We start from the raw sequence: 20007 nt of genomic DNA, 5'->3' as shown, positions 1-20007 counted from the left end.
GAGAGAAGACTTGACGCATTTTGATGATGACTTATTACCTTTGAATGACTTAGAAATGAATCTAACTAATATATATCTTTCTGATTACGATCAAGGCTTTCAATCTCTTCCCAAGCATGGGCTTCTTAAGAGTCCTCCCGCCCCTGTTCCTTGTCTTTCTATTCTATACAAACTTCGCAACAAGTCAAAAAAATTGTCCAGTTAGATGCGGCGGCGACGAAAGAGAACCTAAAATTCACTTTCCTTTCGGCGTTAACGGTGATGAGCGACAAAGTTGTGGTTATCCAGGATTTAATCTTTCTTGCAACAATAATGGAACAGTTCTTGACCTTGGATCGTCGGGTAAATTTATGGTACGAGGAATAGATTATGTCACACGGGCAGTAGCAATCTATGACCAAGAGAATTGTCTTCCTAAACGGCTTATGAATCTTAACCTTTCAAATTCTCCTTTCAAGAGTGCTTACTCTTGGTACGTCGGCTTCTACAATTGTTCTTCACCGCCTGATCCATCATATCGTATAAAACCTATCCCTTGTCTCAGTATGTCAAACTACTCAATATATGCTACAACTTCTCCGAACCCAACAATAATACCAAGCTGCGAGTTCATTAATTCAGTTGCGGTTCCAGCATGGCCAGTTTACCCGTTTGGATATCCCGCTGTTGATATTTACAAACATCTTTTTCTTATGTGGGATACGCCGGACTGTACGGAGTGTGTTGTACGAGGTGGCCAATGCGGATTCAAGAACAGCAAGAGCTCTGAGGTCGAATGTTTTAATCTTCGAAAACGTGGTAATTATCTCTCATATTTAGCATCTCGAATTGGCTTATGAAATATCAAGCTTGACTAGTTATTAGATTAAATAATTTTTTGACTGAAACCATCAAAATGATTTCGCTTTGCTTCACTTCGAATTTAAATCTCTGAATTTAAATGATGTCGCTTCGAATTTAAATGATTCTTCGCTTCACGGGTGAATTAAGAAAAGAACCTGCTCAACTATGCTATTGTTGTGGATTCAAAGAGAATCAGCGCTTAGCAATGAAATGGGTCTGACAATTAGACACAATGGACACAATAGTCTTTATTGTTGAGTACTGAATTACTTGATGAAGTTCTGATTTCCATATTTTTTTTGTTCGGGGCACGATTTGTTATTCTGGTCCAAACCAAAAAATTTCCTAAACTTCGCACCGAACGAAACGACCATACATACATGATGGTAAAGTGTGTAATTCTCCACCTTGAAAGGCCCTTAATTAAGAAAAAATATCTCCTTCGCCAAATTTTGATCCTGACTTCAGTATTTTGTTCGGGAATTCTAGTAGTCCCATAAGTTAACACTACCTTTACGAACCTGTGAACCTGTGATTCTAGTATCTACGAACCTGTGATTGCAGACTTGCAGTACCTAAAATGTTAAGGACAAAGGTATAACGTAGTATATATGCTTAATTACGACTTATATATGAGCTATCTCAATTCTCAACCATGGCCAAAAAACAGAAAATGTGTTCCAACAGGTGATAGAAAAAGAAAATGATAATTAAAAAATAACAAAGAGAATAATAATAAAATAATATAAAAAATGATAATTTTGGTATGTTCAAGCTGAAATTTAACTTTGATTAGGGTAAAAAGAAATGTATTATTAGGTTATCGAAAAAAAGAAAAGAAATGTATTATTGTAAAATTAAATAGGCTAAGAGATTGTGTGTCTTCTCTGAATTGAGAAAAGATGATAATTTATCATTTATATATATATATATATATATATATATATATATATATATATATATATATAGATTACATTAGGTTTACATCTAGGGTTAGAGTTCCCAAAACAGTACATGGTTATAGAATAGGAAACTTCTAATACAAGAAAAAACAACCGACTTTATTAGTCAAGTTAAGTCCAACAAGAATCCAAGCGCCGCGGCGCCGCTTAGGATGTGAAGTGAAAACAAAGCTGGCTTTGTTGTACAACAGCAGAGTATATCTTATTACTCCCCCTCAAGTTGGATCGTGGATATCAGTAACGTCCAACTTGCGAACCAGAAGCTGAAAGGAATGACTTCCTAGTGGTTTGGTGAAAATGTCAGCAATTTGATCAACATAATGAGTGTACTGCGGAGCAATTAGCCGTGATTGGATCTTTTCACGAACAAAGTGGCAATCAAGCTCAATATGCTTGGTCTGTTCGTGAAATACTGGATTCTCAGCTATGTGAATAGCAGCTTGATTGTCACAGGGAAGAGAAATAGGTTGACAGTGAGAAATACCAAGATCAGTAAGAAGATATGTCAACCATTGCAATTCAAAAGTGATATAAGCCATAACACGATATTCTGCTTCGGCGGATGACCTGGCAACAGTTATCTGTTTCTTGGTTTTCCAAGATATAGGACTGGAACTAAGAAAAATGCAATAACCAGTGGTAGAACGGCGGGTTGTGGGACAACCTGCCCAATCAAAATCACAAAATCCTCGTAAGTGGAGAGGACTACTGGAGGAAAGAAGGATGCCTTTACCAGGAGATCCTTTGAGATATCGAAGAAGTCGATGTGCAGCATCCATGTGAGCAATACACGGAGCGTGCATGAATTGGCTTAGTACATGAACCACATAAACAATGTCGGGACGTGTGACAGTAAGATATATTAGACGACCAATGAGACGCCTATAGGAGGAGGGATCGGACAAAGGATCACCATCAGTAGGGGATAAGCGGAGATTCTGCTCCATAGGAAAATCTACCACACGGCCACCTAGTAAACCAGCATCTCGAAGGATTTCCAAAGTATATTTCCGTTGATTCAAAAACATCCCTTGGTTCGAACGTGCCACTTCAATGCCAAGAAAATATTTTAAACGGCCCAAGTCTTTAATATGAAAATGCTGAAATAATAAGTCTTTGAGAAGGTTGATGGCATGAAGATCAGTTCCAGTAACAATAATATCGTCAACATGGACCAAGACATAAACAGAGGAGATGCTAGAAACTTTAGAGAAAAGGGAATAATCCACCTTGGACTGTATGAAGCCAACAGATATCAAAATGCTAGAAAACTTGGCAAACCATTGTCTGGATGCTTGCTTGAGGCTATACAATGATTTGTGAAGTTTGCATACCCTGGTCTCCCCCTTGCGAGCAAAGCCAGGCGGAAGAGACATGTAGACTTCCTCGTGTAAATCACCATGCAAGAAAGCATTGTTGACATCAAGTTGGTGAACATGCCAACCTTTAACCACTACAATGGATAGAAGTGCGCGAACGGTGACAAGCTTGGCTACAGGAGCAAAGGTCTCATGATAATCGAACCCCTTAACTTGAGTAAAACCTTTAGCCACCAAACGTGCTTTGAACCGTTCAATAGAACCATCAAAATTGTGTTTGACCTTGGAAACCCACTTGCAACCAATAAGCTTTTTGTGTGGTGGTAAAGGTGTGAGACTCCAAGTACCATTCTGTTCAAGAGCCGCAATCTCAGTAGCCATGGCATCACGCCAATGTTTAAACTTCATGGCTTGAGAAAAAGAAGTAGGCTCATCTACAGAAGAAATTGCAGAAAGAAATACTCTATGTGCAGTCATTGTCACCAAGTACGGTACGGGTTTAAAACGGTGTATTTGAAAAAAACTTAGTTCGTGTTTTAAACGGAACGTCTCGGGAAAAAAACAAAAAAAAAAAAAAAAAAAAAAACGTGGGGCATAAAATATGGGTTTAAAACGGTAAAACGGGTTTAAAACGTATAATACGTACAATACGTAAAAGAAACGGTAAAAACCGATGATAAAGAATATAATAGATAAAGAATTTGATTTTTTTATAAGAGTGGAAAAAAGAATTGACACATAAAATAAAAATAAAAATAATACAAATGAAAGAAAATTCAAATACATGAAAGTATCAAATTATCATTACTCATCCAAATACTAGAAGTTTTAGATTCAGTACCAAAACACGACTCTAAATAAGATACTACTAATTACCAACCATAATGGCATAATCAAGTTCTACAAATAAGTTAATAACTTTAAAATTTATAATAAATTATTAATAGTCCAAAACAAAATAAAACTGTCTCAATAAGTCAATCTAACGCCCACTCTTCAAAAAGGTAAACTCCAAAACCCCCTTTTCTCCTTCGTGTTTTCTTTTAGATAAAAAAAAAAAAAGTTTTAAACGGGATATTTTCAAAATCTCGGGTTTTAAACGTTTTTTAAGTTAAAAACGTTTAAAACGGGTTTTTTTTTAAAAACCCTGGTTTTAAACTGGAACCAGACGCCTTGCCAATATCTCGGGTTTTAAACACGTTTTTTTCAAAAAGATGCCGAACTTGGTGACAATGTGTGCAGTAGAGAACTTATCATAAGAGATGGAATAATGGAGAGGATGTGCAGTACCTGATTGCGCGAAAGCTGATGGAGAGGGCATTGTATTGCAGTAATAGTCCTTAAGTTTCACAGGAAGATGGCGGTCATGAGGTGGGAGTTCAACTGGTGTAGCAGGTTCAGGTGACGGGGAAAGGTTGAGGGGAATTGGAGATGGTGTCTCGGTTGGTGGAGGCTGTAAAGGAACTGGCATGGAGAAGGGAGTGCGTCAGAGGAAGTGATAGGGCGCGTGCGCTCTGATTGGGCATCAAAAGAGCACGGGCGCGCTGTAACCTGTGTGGGGAAATCAGGTGTAGGAAAATCAGGAAGAGACAATGACACAACTGGAATCGAGGTGGAGGGGGTGGAACTAGCCGGACCTATGTCGGTGAAAGGAAAAACTGACTCATGAAAGACAACATCACGAGAAACATAAAGTGTTTTAGAGGCAATATCATAAACACAATACCCCTTTTGTGCATAGGGATAGCCGACAAAGATACCCGGTTTAGCACGTTGATCAAACTTATGTCTAATGCGTGGATTATGTGCAAAACATAGGCAACCAAACACTCTTAAGTGTGCATACGAGGGTGGCTGGCCAATGAGAATTTCATGAGGAGTTTTACTAGATAAGAGAGGTGTGGGTAACTTATTGATGAGATAGGCAGCCGCTAAAATACATTCACCCCAAAACGTCAAAGGTAAACTGGATTGGAAACGAAAGGCACGTGCAACATCAAGGAGATGGCGGTGTTTTCTTTCAACAACCCCATTTTGTTGAGGTGTATAAACACAACTACGTTGGTGAATGACACCCTGAGTGGAGAAAAATTGTTGCATTTTCGCAGAAAGAAATTCAGAACCATTGTCAGAACAAAAAATTTGAATTTGAGGAAGAAAAACATCACCATTCCCAGAAGACACGTGACCTACAGAGTTATGGAATTGAGTGTGCACCATAGCAAAAAAAGATTGTAAAAGGTCCGTAGTGTCGGATTTAGAGTGCATTAAATAAACCCATGTACAACGTGAAAAATCATCAACAATAGTAAGAAAATAGCGTGCACCAGTCAAGGAAGTTTGAGAAAAAGGACTCCAAATGTCACAATGGATTAACTGAAAAGGTCGAGTTGTTTTTATTGAACTAGAAGAAAAAGACAATCTTGATTGTTTTGCCTGAGGACAAACATCACAAACATATTTCTTAGAACAAGTAATAATGGGAAAACTAGTAGCTAACTCCTGGAGACGACTCGACGATGGATGTCCTAATGTCAATGCCAGATGTCAATGGTGGGGTTGCCGGTCACTAAGGATGCAAAAGAGGAGTGAAAAAAATAAAGACCATCATGCACATTACCCTGTCTAATCCTCTTCCTCGCTTGCAGGTCCTGAAAAACACAATGGTCATAAAAAAAAGTTACTGAATATCGGAGAGTTTTTGTTAGTTGACTCACAAACAACATATTAAACTTGAATGAGGGTATAAAGAAAACATGTTCTAATTGAAAACCATGTGAGAACTGAACAGTGTCAATATGGGTGACAGATACATGGGAACCATCAGGAAGTTGTATATGTGTAGTATGAGAGCAAGGCGAGTATGAAGAAAATAGAGTCAATGAGGAACACATATGATTGGTTGCCCCTGTATCAATAATCCAGGCAGATGGTAATGGCGTAGAGAGGGCAATACCTGCAAGATTTGCATTACCACTACCTGATCCAAGCATTGCTAAGATTCGATTGTACTGATCTTGTGTAAGGGTAGGAGCTGTGGTCATTGCTTTCTTATCATATGGGCCAGAAGAATGTGAAGCAGTAGCATGAGCACGTGCGTGCTCTGGGTAGGCAGCAGATGAGGGCGCACGCCCCTTGAGTGGGTGCCAATCAGGATATCCATGTAGCTTGTAGCAAACATCTTTGGCGTGACCTTCAATCCCACAGTTTTCACAACGTGGTCTTGGTTTTCCTTTGCGACGAAAATCCCCTCCATTAGGACGATTGTCAGCATTTGCAGTTAGACGATTGTAACTGAAATTGGGCTTGTTAGAATATGCAGCAATGGAATTTGTGGTCGATCTTTCAACATGATTGACAGAGAGAGCACTGGAGTATGGAGTATGCGCGGAAGAATTTTGTATTTCTTGTTGTTTCTCTTCTTGTCGAACCAAAGAATAGATCTTGGTTGTGCTAGGAAAAGGGTGTACCAATAGAATTTGACTGCGAAGTCCTTTGTATTGATGATCAAGCCCTTGTAGAAATTCCATACCACAATCTTTGATCATATAGCGCTGCATTAGTTTTCCCATGTCCGCATGTGCAAGTTGGAATATTTCTAAGGGAACTTAATTCATCTCAAATAGCCTTCAACTTCGTGAAATATGTAGAGACAGATATGTCTTCTTGTTTTAAGGCAACCGACTGTTTGAGTTAAAAAATCTTTGGGGCGTTTGTTTGAGTAAAATGTTCCTCTAAATCTAGCCAAATCTCTCTTGCATTGAGTGCATAGAGTATACTGCCACGAAGGTGGCTCTCGGTGGAGTTAATGATCTAAGAACTAATAAGGTCGTTACATCTTGCCCATTGCTGAGATTCTCGTGGATCGATAGGTTGCTCCATAGTGCCGTCAACAAAACCTAGTTTATTCTTGGCACTCAGCGCCATGGTCGTGGCTTGAATCCATGTTCTATAGTTGTCGCCATCAAGAAGAGGAGTCACCAAAACAGCATTAGGATTGTTTGAGTGGTGGATATATGCGAGATGATTAGTTTGCGGTTCCATTGGATTGGTCGAGAGGGTGACTGGGGATGAAAAAATAGAACCGGTTGAAGCACTAGTATTGAATTCAGTAGAAGGGGATGTAGACATAGGTTACGGATCTTGAGTTCGTTCCGATACCATGTAAAATTAAATAGGCTAAGAGATTGTGTGCCTTCTCTGAATTGAGAAAATATGATAATTTATCATTCATATATATAGAGATTACATTAGGTTTACATCTAGGGTTAGAGTTCCCAAAACAGTACATGGTTAGAATAGGAAACTTCTAATACAAGAAAAAAACAACCGACTCTATTAGTCAAGTTGCGTCAACAGTAATCCAAGCGCGTGCACGCTTAGTATGTGTGAAGGAAAGGCGTGGGCGCGCCTTGTCGTACAGCAACAAAGTGTATCTTATTAATTATTGAAATACATAACTCAAATGATAGAACAACACCTTGTGAAAGTGCTACTATATACACTTATACAGTCAATTTCATTAATTAATGATGCATTTTTCTTCTAAACAATTGTTTTTTTCCTGCTAATTAATGATGCATTTCTCTTCTAAACAATTGTTTACTAGGTCTTCCATGGGCTGTGAAATATGTTATCAGCATTGGAATCGGCATACCAACCTTCGTATGCATCATTCTAATAGCATGCTACATTTGCGGAAGGTTCAAGCAGTCTTATGGTCATGGTAACAGCCACCGCAACCGCCACTCACACTTTGACACATCATCAGTGTTGCCACAGCCCGCCATTTTTGTGGTGGGCCTTGATGAAGCCATAATAAAATCTTACCCAAAAACCGTCCTTGGGGAGAGTCGACGATTGGACAAGCCTGAAGATAGTATTTGCACGATATGTTTGTCTGAATATCGAGCCAAAGAGACACTTAAGACCATCCCAGACTGTAAACATTTTTTCCATTCTGCTTGCATTGATGAATGGCTTCGTAGAAATGTAACATGTCCTCTTTGCCGGAGTCCTCCAAAGCCATTAATGCCACCACCTCCAGCATGATCTCTTTCTGTCAAAAGCAACAGAGTTTTTTTTACTACGTATCTTGAGAAACATTACTCTACCTTGTAGGCTTGTGGTATAGACGTATAGTATATTGGAGAATAAAAAGGTGCTACACTTACAAACAGTTATGAAGTGATGTCACTATGGCTGTGGTTGGTATAAAAGTCAAACTAAAATGTACACTGAATACTGATGGCGCAGCTTTCCATTGACCCTCGGTGGTCAAATAAAAAATTTGGATAACTTTTCTAATCAAATTTTGATGGGTTAACTAGTATTATCTCCCACTATGAGCCAATTAGGATTTCCATCTTACTAGAGGGGGAATTGGGTTGATCGTGTGTTTTTTTGTATATCTTTGGGGAGACCCTAATTTTCCATCTAGTAGGGGGCAAATCCTAATTGACTTATCTAGTAGGGGTAATAGTAGTTAGCCCTTATCCCAATTTTGATTAAACACAGGTGATCAAGGAGTGGGGAAGTAGTTCAAGTGAACTTTGCTCCAATTAAACCGCAAATTTGCATATTCTATATGCGATTTTTTATTGTAGAAGTGTAGAACCTCCCAAGTCACCCCTATCTTAGTTGAAATATGTTTTGGAAAGCTTTCCCGGCCAATTTGCAAATCAAACATGTACAACGGAGAATTCAACCAAACGTCACTGCATCTTCGAATTTCAAAGTGGGACTCATCCAGTACATTATTTGAGGTTGGTGAAGATGAATACAACTTCCTTTTTTAAAACAAATAAGATAGGTCCGGTTAAATATATGCTCTGGTTCTTAAGAGGGCACTCTCCGACCCCAGGAACCGGTTTATATATATGGTATAAAAAGTATTGTAAACAGAATTTGCTTTATATATATATTATAGGTGTTAAATTAGATAATGAATATTAACTTCCAAATGTACTAGATGTTAGATGCTAGATTCAAAATATAGTTAGAACTGTATTGGTCTAAACCCTAAACATATGTACAGTTGCTACATACCAATTATGAAATCATAAATAATAACTAAAATGTTTTATTATGGAATGAAAAATTGGTTTAAATTATATCATATACTCAAACATTAATTTGTTGGTAAAAATTTAGATGTTATATTGAAATAAAGTCTAGATAGAATTGTAATGTTTCAACCCCTAAACTCTAGGCACAAGTAAAGTTGCTATTAATTATGAAATAAAAAATTATAACCCAAATGTTTCATTATAGATTGGAGAATGGGTTAATTTAAATAATTATATTGTCTAATCCAATTTTAATATGTTAGTAAAAATTTAGATATTAGATTCAAAGTGTAGTTAGAATTGTACTAATTCAAACCCTAAACCCTAGACATAAGTACAGTTGCTACAAATTTCGAAATAAAAAATTATAACTTAAACGTTTTATTATAGATTGGAGAATAAATTATATCATATAATCCAATTTTAATTTGTTTGTTAAAATTTAGATGTTAGATTCAAAATCTAGTTAGAACTGTATTTATTTAAACCCTAAACCCTAGAGACATATACAATTGCTACCAATTCAAAAATAAAAAATTATAACATAAATGTTTTCTACTTGTTGGAACTAAGTTATCACCTAAAACAACTACAAATAAGTTAAAATATGTTAATTATTAATCAAATTATTATCAAATAGAGGATGAAACATTTAAATATTGGAATTTGACAACACAACAACAAGATATCGAATGGTTTAAGATTTTCCGGTGTCTATTTGTTGTATCTTTACTTAGTAAATAGTACCCGGCCCGATGCTGTAATTTACAGTTATATTTCGGCAACCTGTTACCGTGGTTTATGATATTTTACAGCAATGTGCTACCATTCCTCAAATAGCACATATATCAAGATTACACAAAATTTATTTTGAAGTATAGGATTCAAACTATCGTATTCCATTTAGTTTCAATTACATTAATCTCTAATTTCTTTTTTTTCTTGTTCAATTGGTTCTTTTAACATCATATAAATTTCAATTTATTCGACATTGAGATATGGGTAGTTATATTGTGATAAATCTCTCATTTGAGAGTTGGGTAATGATACATATACTCCATTTGAGAGTTAAAATGTAAAGGTATTGAGAGTTGAGAAGTAGGGGAAAATTGAGTTAAGTTGAGTTGAGTCAAGGAAAATTGAGTTGGATGTAGATAATTGGAGAAGGAGAGTACGTGTATTTTGATAATGTATAGAGTTGCATAGTGCAAATTAGTTAGTTAAGGGCAATAGGAGGTTACCACTATTTTTTATGGGGAGTGCCCTCTTAGAAAACATGGGTTTTAAGTTGGGACACAAATGTATTAACAAATTTTCGGGCAAAGAGTGCCCTCTTAGAAATGGAGAGTGTATTTAAGATTACCCTGCATAACTAAGAGGAATAATCACTGGGAGGGATTGCAAATCGATTTGTTTTGTTTTAATATACAAACAAATAAATACTTCGCCACGTAGCTATCATTTACACTGGAAATGGCAAGTTCACATACCAACTATTTTTTTAAAAAAAAAACACACCCAAAAGACTTCATTCATTCATCAGGAAATTACAAGTGTTCATAGAGCGACAATACTAAACAAAGAAACAACAGACACTGGTACAACCGTATAATAGTACCATCGCAACCTAAGTTGATATGACATATACCAACTATTTGCATACATCACTACATTTTCTGGTTTTATTTAACTTTCATTTAATTGAAAACACAATGCCCCATTTCTTATATTAGAACAACCTTGTTGGGGATGTAAATTGAGGACCGGAGTGTCGGACATCTTATTGTTCTTTTGTTTGGGATTACACCTTGGTGAGCTTCAAAATAGGTATAATTGAATTGCATTTCTACTAGCTGAATGGGATTAGCGCCACCGCATTGTATGCTTGGGTAATAAGTATACGGGAGGTAGAATTTATTGAATATAGTGGACAATGGATATAATCCCCCTGGAGATATACCTATAGCAATTAGCTTGGAATCAAACTTAAGTTCATTCGTAAGCAGATCTAATGCCAAACTGAAGTAGCCAAGTTGTGATAGACCACTACAAGTACCGTGTTTATCCCACTCATGTTCCCATAACCACTCATTTGTTCTCCAAGTAAGACTTAGCCACCAATCAATTTAGTTTCAATTACATTAGACAATTTCAATTACATTAATCTCCAATTTCTTCTTTTTCATGTTCAATTGGTTCTTCTAACATCATATAATCTTCAATTTATTCGACATTGAGATATGTGTAATTGTATTGCGATAAATCGCTCATTTGAGAGTTAAAATGTAGAGGTATTGAGAGTTGAGAAGTGGAGAAAAATTGAGTTGAGTTGAGTCCAGAAAAATTGAATTGGATGTAGATAATTGGAGAATGAGAGTGTATTTTGATAGTGTATAGAGTTGCATAGTGCAAATTAGTTAGTGAATGGCAATAGGAGCAATGTTTTGAAAACCGAACCGGTGATCGAACCGATTTTTTGTTAAAATGGTTCAACCAGGTTCAACCATGGTTCGACTCGGTCGGACCGATTGATGTTTATTTAGTAAATTTTTTAATAATTACAATAATGAAATGAATAAATACATGTTTTAATTCAATATTAATTGGTATTATATATCAAAATAAATTTATTATACAAGAAATACATAGTAGTATGTTGGTTTGGAATTTGGATTATCTTGTTTAGGTGTTAGGTTCAACTCCCCATATTATCAATTTTTCAAAAAAAAAAAAAATATATATATATATATATATATATATATATATATATATATATATATATATATATATATATATATATATATATGATCCGGTTTAGAGCTGAACCGGTTCAACCACGGTTTAAGCTTAGACCGAGGGTCCAACCATAAACTCAAGTTTTAACTGAACAGAACCGAAAATTTACGGGTTTCGGTCGGACCCCGGTTCAACCACCGGTCCGGTCCGGTTTTCTAAACACTGAATAGGAGGTTACCACTATTTTTTATGGGGAGTGGCCTCTTAGAAAACATTGGTTTTAAGTTGGAACACAAATTTAATAATAAATTTTCGATTGGAGAGTGCCCTCTTAGAAATGGAGAGTGTATTTAAGATTACCCATATATAAGATATTAATACACAGACCATTGTCATTTGAAATGTTGATAATTTGATATCTAGGCCATTAGGTGGGTATGTAATGGGTTGGTCACTTGGTCCAATACTTTTTTTTTTTCTAATAATGGCAAAGATAGCAACATATAACACAAATTTCTACTATAAATAAAAAGAACTAATTAGAGTATTCGATCATATAGGATCATTTAGTTTTGAATTTTATAAGGCTGGGTTCAAACAATCAAGCATGAGGTACTCAGGTGTGTTTCCGATGAAAGACAATGAGTTTTACAATTTTTTAAACAACTATGTTGACTAAAGACTTGTTGTACGACCAATTTTATGCGGCATGGTGATAGTATAATGTAAAATATTATGAGTCCGGATTCAAAGAGGGTACCCACACAAGGCAACTTGTGTGGGCACACCCAATCTCGTTAGTTAGATTTATTTTTCTTTGAGATTGAGATTATTTAACATGTGATTAACCCCATTTTTTTTTAGTTACCGAAAATATAGTTGTCAATATCTTCTATTTTGGAAAGTAAATCAAAACAAATGGAAAGAAACAAATCATAAAGATAGAGAAGGTGATAATTTAGCCGTGAACTCATCTTCTTTGAATCTCTGGTATTAGGAGCAAGTTTAGAAGGGTGTGGTTATATGAACCAAGGACCAAAATATCGCCGATATATCCGATATATCGCCGATATATATCGGTATTTTGGTACACCGATATCGATATTTTTGACATATATCCACCGAATATAGAACCTTTTTTTTCGATATATATCAGAATTTCCGATATAAAACTTTATATCGCCAATATAATCGATATATCCGATATTTACGATATATATCAGTTGACTTTTTTACCATTTTTTAATATAAATCTGATATTTCCAATATATTTCTGATATATTTCCGATATTTCTGATATATCCGATATTTATGATATTTTAAATAGTTTGGACTAGTCACCAAAAAAATTGGATATATCCGATATATTTGATATATATCGGTTTTTGGGTACACCGATATATTCATCGATATCGATATTTTGGGCCTTGATATGAACTCCATTTAAAATGACACAAAAAAAACTCCATTTAAAAAAACTCCAAAAAAATCAATTCATTTTAAGATGTACAACAACCTTGCAAAAAATTGTTTATAATTTTATGAAATTATATCCAATGGACCATATTCTCTTAATTTCAGTACATCATTTGACAATGTTAAACGTATTTTTTTGTAGGGTGTTCTCCATCATGTGACGTATATATCTACAAAAAATTAGCCCTCAATTCATCTTATAAGTCCACTATTAGGAGTGGAGTAACTTTTGAGCCAACATAAGGTGGAGTTCATATAACCATCCCCAACTTATAATTTCTTCAGAGATACCAATAAATCTTAAGTAATATATTATGTCAGAGACTTAAGGAATGCTACTGCTTGGTGTTACTTGCATACGACTTCTATTAAGTACAGAAAACTTGACTTAATAGATCCAGTATGCATGAACTTTCATATACAATAATTTGATCTGCCATTTGGAATAGGGACAAGTTTTAATAAAGAGAGTTCTGCTTTGGCAGTAGACCTAAACACAAATATTGAAAGAGAAATTGGAGAATAGAGATAAAATAAATAAATAATAAAAATAGGAGGGAAGATTAGAAGAAGATTAGTTTTCTACAGTGGCTGATTTAACACGAAAACCAAATAAAAAAAAACGAAAATATCTCTTTAGGATTTGTTTCGATTTAGTTACCAAAATAAAAGATTTGACTGCCTATATATCGTAACAAGTAGAGAAAACGGTGTTAAATAATCTGAATCCCAAAGAAGATCTAACGAGATTGGGTGTGCCCACACAAGTTGTCTTGGGGGCGAGTACCCTATCTGAATCCGGACTCAAATATTATTTAGTGTATAATCACCATTCACCCTAAATAAATCCTACCTACATTAATATCCGTTCTTTTAGGATGCTCATAGTGAGCCACATCAGCAAAGTTTTTAAAATAGTCCCTACTTGAAAAGTAATTACTTTTCTTTTTTCCAAAATAACCCTAAATTTGGTGTCCTCTCTAATTTAATATAAGTCAAATTGTCTTTTCATGTGTATTGGAAAAAAATAAAATAAAACTACGTCCATTATTTCAATTCTACACCCGTTATTTCAATTATTCGCATCGGCTATTTTAGTAATTATCAAATAAAAAAAGAACCCAACTCTTCGTTAAGCGTAACCTAACCGCCTTCTTCTTCTTCTTGACAGAAACAAAACCCCACTCTTCATGAAACACCCCACTTCAATTAAAAAAAAAAAACACCCCAAACTCCCTCACAATGTATTCGTCAGGCGATTAATAATAACTCACTGAGTCTGAAAGTCAACACAAATATTAATTCAAAAATCATTCAAGTGGTCTAAAGTCCGGTGCTCATCATTGAAACGTAATAGGGAGTATAATATTACTTTGCTTCCGGGTGATGGCATTGGTCTTGAAGTTATTTCTATTGCTAAAAAAGTTCTCACTCTTGCTGCTTCTCAACAAGGTAATTAATAATAATAATAATAATTAAGTTCATGCCATTTGGGCTTCTTTATTAACTTCGTTGTTGTGTTTGTAGGTATTGAGTTTGAGTTTAAGGAAATGCCAGTTGGTGGAGCTGCATTGGATTTAGTTGGTGTTCCTTTGCCGGATTAAACTCTTTATGTTGCTAAGCAATCTCATGTTGTTCTTATTGGTGCCATTGGAGGGTATAAGTGGGATAGTAATGAGAACCATTTGAAGCCAGAAACTGGGTTACTTCAGCTTCGAGCGAGTCTTGGTGTATTCGCGAATCTGCGACCCGCAAATGTTTTGCCACAAGTAATATGCTTAGCTACTGTTACTATTGCATTTTAATTATATTTATTATTTTAATTAATAGAAGTGTAACTATTGACCTTTCTCAATAGTTAGTGGACTCCTCAACATTGAAGAAAGAAGTTGCCGAGGGGTTGATCTCATGGTTGTTAGAGAGCTTACTGGAGGTTATCATAGCGCATCTCAACTTATCTTAAACGATTACCTAAAATCAGTTAGTATATATTTTGAAAAAGTAGTTTGTTGATCGGTGCACTTCTTTTTTTATGATGACAGGAATTTATTTTGGGCATCCAAAAGGTTTTAGTACAAATGAAAAAGGAGAGGAGATTGATTTCAATACTGAGGTGTATGCTACTTATGAGGTAATGCAAACTTTTGCCACGAGTTGTCTGTAAGCTTAATGTTTAGGCAATGTTTCCTAAATAATTTGGTAAAAACAATGTATGTTTTTTAAGGCTAGGCAATTACGTTATACTTTTATATGAAAGATTCTTATAAAGATTTTGGATGGAACTTCTTATTGGCATCGTTGAGGATAGCCAAGATCTAACAAGAGATAGGAGGTTATTTGTCTTTTCTTAAGTAAATACATGGGGGACACACAAGAAGGATTTTCCCCTCTGAGGTTTTCGTATGCAGTTAAAGCTTTGGTCTATGACGGGCCTTGCAAATAGTAGGCGTTCTTAGACGTGAGTGTGTACAACCTCAAACGCAAGGTAGGCTAGAGAATTGGCGTTGGCCTAGGTGCACTTTTACCGCATAGGGTTGTTCGACAGTTCATATACATCTTTCCTTTCCATATCTCCAATTAGACATTGTGGCATTAGCAATGGTAACAGGAGAATAGATGCTTCAGGTTCTATTGAGTATTGACTGGGCCCATTGATATTTGAAATGTGGCCACAATCTAACATGTTCAGTTTCAGGTTCTCGCAATCATCACCAGATACATTTTAGAATTTGATAGGAAATCAATACAAATGACTGAATAAGTCAAAACTAAGAAACAAATGACGTTTGACGCCTTATTCGATATCTATTTTATTGTTGCTTTGTATTTTTTTTTCTATTTAATTTGGCAGTTTACATAAGTTTTTCTTCTTCATTGTTCGTGGTAGCTATTCAGATAATAATTTCTTCATGTCTAAAATTTTATTCATAGGTTATTGTTTCTCGATTCTTGAAGGTGTTTTTGTTAATCAAAGAATAAGAAGAATAAAAAGAATAGATGGCTTCAAGACCCATTGTTCCACCGTAAACAACAAGAGGTAAAATATTGTTTCTTTGAATGCCTATTCTTTTGTTTTTTATATTTGGTATTCCTTTCTATTCTATCTGTCTCTTCACCGGTTTTCTATTGATGATTATCTAATAAATAAAATTTAATGATTTTAAATCTTCAATTCGAAGGAGGATTTGGAATTTAAGAACACTGCGGCAAGTGGGGGTGGCGGAAAAACCTACGTCCAAGGTGTTTGGAAGTTGGACTGATGGAAAAAAAAAAAAAAAAAAAAAAAAAAAAAAAAAAAAAAAAAAAAAAAATCCTGACTTTTTAACTGAACTATTGGATTCTGCATGTATGCTTACTATCATTTTATAACTAAATTTGTTGGATTGGGTATATTTGTTGGATTGTATAATGCTCTTGACCCAAATTTTGGGTTTGATTTCATATTTTTACCAACAATGCAAGGAAAGTTTTGAATTCCTTTCAAAGATATTCAGAAACATAAAAAATTTCCTGAATGAAATAAATTTTAATTTCTGAAAGCATCATTCTTCACCAATGCTTAGACTTAGCATATTTTCGACCAGTATCCATTTTTTGTAAACCAAAATAATAGGCATTATTGCTCTGTTCATCATAAATGCCCTACGCCAGATAATGGGTTGATTTTCATCAAATAATCTAAAGTGGGTTTTCCTAGAATTTGTTTGTATTTCGGTATTAGGTTTCCCTGATCAACATTTGATGAAATTGACATCATTTCTGATTGATTAGAAAGATTCAGGTTACTTACATTGTTATATATATATATATAAGCTCATTTCATTTCCATTACATTGAAAATCTTATACGATTAATAAGGAATCTGCGACCTGTCAATGAGTTTGTTCTATTCGCAATTTCATGGCCAATTATAAATGATTTCCCCTCTACACATGGATAAAACAAACCTTTCAGTGATTCCTTATAGTTGAGAATCACTTATGTGATCCCTATTTGAGGTTATCCAATATTGTTTTGTCTAATTATTGTTGTTTCTTCTTTTGTTCTTTTCTTTAAGAAGATGATTTCGGTGCTTCATTACTTTTAGCAATAAGTCATCAGTTCAAACAACTACGTACTTTTCATTTTCGCTTAGTCATATATTGTACCTACTTGAAATAAATCAACAAAGAATGTCTACATTGCTAGCAATTCTTATTTTTAGAAGTCTCACATCCAGTTCAAAGGTTCGTTCAGTAACCTTTCAAAGGTTCGTTCAGTAACCTTGAGCCATTTCTTATCTTTCCCTCTTTTAATATATTTGTTTTGGGATTTTTTATGGTTCTTTGAAATATTTTCACGGGGTTTTGAGTTCTCTGAGAGTGATTTGGGGATTTCTTTGCAATTTTCAGTGCCAAGTTGTTTGTTTGACATTTTCAATTTTCTTTATGATACTGAGTTTTCAGGAATTGCAACTTGATGTATTTCTGAACCAGGAGATGCATGTAGGAAATACAAGGTACTATATCAAATTCGTTGAGCCTCTATACGCCTTCTCCATGTTGTTATTTTAAATTAGCATGTATTTTCTCATTTAAGCTCTGTTGCAATCTTCACAATCAAGTTGTTGTATTTTATGACTTTCTGTTATACATGATCATGTCTATTTTACGAAAAAAAACTTTGGTTAGGATCAAGCTTGATGTAGTTTACGCCCACAAGAAGTTTATTGTGAAGGGAAATTATTCTAGTCGATGGTTTTATTTTATTTTTATTTTTAACTAATCAATAGAGTTTTTTGTCCTGCTATCTCTCGGTTGCTCAATGAGCTTTTGATATATGTCAATCTCATACCGGCCGCTAAGTTCACATTGAAATATGCCAAGCTAAATATTGATGTAATGGTCATAGAACTTTGATTCAAAGCATCATAGACAAAGGGGACTTGGTGGCTTTTGCACTGTAAAATTACTTGGTGGTTAGTTATTGTCTGATTGATAGCCCTTGAAGTTTGAAGTTAGTGACTAAGGTTAAAGGCCATAGAAAAAATTGCATCAGTGAAATATATTTCCCTATGTCACTACCTTATTATGTAAAATTTAATTATCTCTATTCGGGATTTAATCTATGCTTCCCATGTAAATATTTTGAGTGTACTATGTCAATAAGATTGGGATAAGGAAATATAATGGCTAAAATAGTGGCAAAAACTGTTGGATCTTTACATACTAAATTAAATTGAGGGGTTGGAAGAGACTTGACAACTTTTATTTGCATATCTGTTCAAGTATCAATTCTTCAATGAGGTAGGTCCTATCATGTCTTATTGCTTAGTTGGAGTTATATAAGAGCTCGGGTACGTGTCACAGTCATCAGACTCCACTAAAGGCTGGTACAATGGATAATTTTGTTAGTGTATACCAAAACCAAGATATTTGATCAAAGAAGTTTTGGGGAGTCGCATATTGTCGAGTTGTTAAAAGTACAAACGAATCTAATCTTGCTCACCCATGTTGAAGTGCAGAGTAGCTTTAGTTTCAATAGAGTTGCCTTGTCGGTGTATACATTCTTTAGAAACAATAGCGCCTATTTATGGAACTTTATGACAGAGAGAAACAGGCGATTGGCAAACGTGATTGAGCAATGACAGCGGAGGCTTTAGGAAGGACCTTGATAGAAGTGGCCTAAACTAAGGGCGAGTGTTTAGAAGCTTAATTGGATTGCATGAACTCTTAACTTAAATATGTCTCAGTTTTTATATGAATAGAAGAATAATATTATTCTTTTTTTTCCTTGGTAAAGTGACATTGCATGAACCTACTCTCACATCTTTAATACTAATGACTACTTATTTCTCAATCAATTATGGTGTATGTATTGTTCAGAAAAATGTTATGATAAGGAAGAAGAAGGCTTGACTTATTATTGATGTTTTCCGGAACCAGACCTTCCAGAAGTAGATCTCACAAGATAATATATTGATGGTATTAAGCCTTCTCTACCGGAGCTCCCAGAGTTGAAGCAGAGTAGATAAGAGAGTATGAGACTCAGTATGCAAGATGTTATTTTTCTTGCGAATGACATAAATGTAGGTCATTTTCCATTGTTTCCCAGTGGTAGTTTCTCCACTAGCTGGCATCTTAGTTTCTACAATCTAAATCTATGACGGTTTTAGACTTCCGGCCAATTAATGGATTTTTCAGGTTTGCAAGTTCTTCGACGCAACTGTTGCAAAGGGGCTGAGAATTGGTGAGCAAATGAAGCTATGTATGAATGTGGATCTTCAGTTGAGAATGAGAATTCGAAGTTGTTAAGTGGTTGTCAGCAACCCATTTCAAACTTAGCCTACTAATTAATATGTAATGATCTAGACTACTTTAGAGTCCAAGAGTACTATACTTACCATATCATTAGTGGTGAAGTGTTATTATTGTTACCATACATTATAGAATTATGTTATTATTGTTATTTTCATTGAAAATTATGCTTGCATAAGGATGGGTACAGAACCAGACATGGACAAGCGTTATAAAAATAATTAAATAGATAAATGTTTACACTTGGCGTTATTGGTGTTAATGATGGTAAGTTATTATTTGTTACTGATTATTACTAATTTAACAA

At 35.0% G+C, this 20007-nt stretch overlaps 1 protein-coding gene and 1 pseudogene across 2 annotated transcripts; both read left to right on the top strand.

Moving 5' to 3' along the window:
• Positions 1-65: 65 nt before the first annotated feature.
• On the top strand, positions 66-8436 carry LOC147495568 (putative RING-H2 finger protein ATL21A). Its single transcript, XM_086564194.1, has 2 exons — positions 66-798; positions 7734-8436. The coding sequence occupies exons 1-2, from the start codon at positions 117-119 to the stop codon at positions 8174-8176; spliced, it is 1125 nt and encodes a 374-aa protein (XP_086420320.1). The 5' UTR covers positions 66-116; the 3' UTR covers positions 8177-8436.
• Positions 8437-12535: 4099 nt separating this feature from the next.
• Positions 12536-19864, top strand: LOC147495567 (3-isopropylmalate dehydrogenase, chloroplastic-like; annotated as a pseudogene). Its single transcript, XR_015199558.1, has 8 exons — positions 12536-12540; positions 14762-14856; positions 14932-15173; positions 15263-15337; positions 15447-15535; positions 16336-16441; positions 17850-17902; positions 19269-19864. The product of XR_015199558.1 is annotated as a 3-isopropylmalate dehydrogenase, chloroplastic-like (transcript).
• The last annotated feature ends 143 nt before the right edge of the window (positions 19865-20007 follow it).

The sequence above is a fragment of the Coptis chinensis genome, chromosome 6, assembly GCF_015680905.1.
Source record: "Coptis chinensis isolate HL-2020 chromosome 6, ASM1568090v1, whole genome shotgun sequence".
Classification (NCBI taxonomy): Eukaryota; Viridiplantae; Streptophyta; class Magnoliopsida; order Ranunculales; family Ranunculaceae; genus Coptis; species Coptis chinensis.
This window is presented reverse-complemented; position numbering and strand designations above follow the sequence as displayed.

Bases quoted from the DNA above. Each gene is read 5' to 3' on its own strand.
- LOC147495568 (XM_086564194.1), top strand. From the start codon at position 117: ATGGGCTTCTTAAGAGTCCTCCCGCCCCTGTTCCTTGTCTTTCTATTC. The intron at 799-7,733 runs GTAATTATCTCT...ATTGTTTACTAG, and splicing joins TTTTAATCTTCGAAAACGTG to GTCTTCCATGGGCTGTGAAA.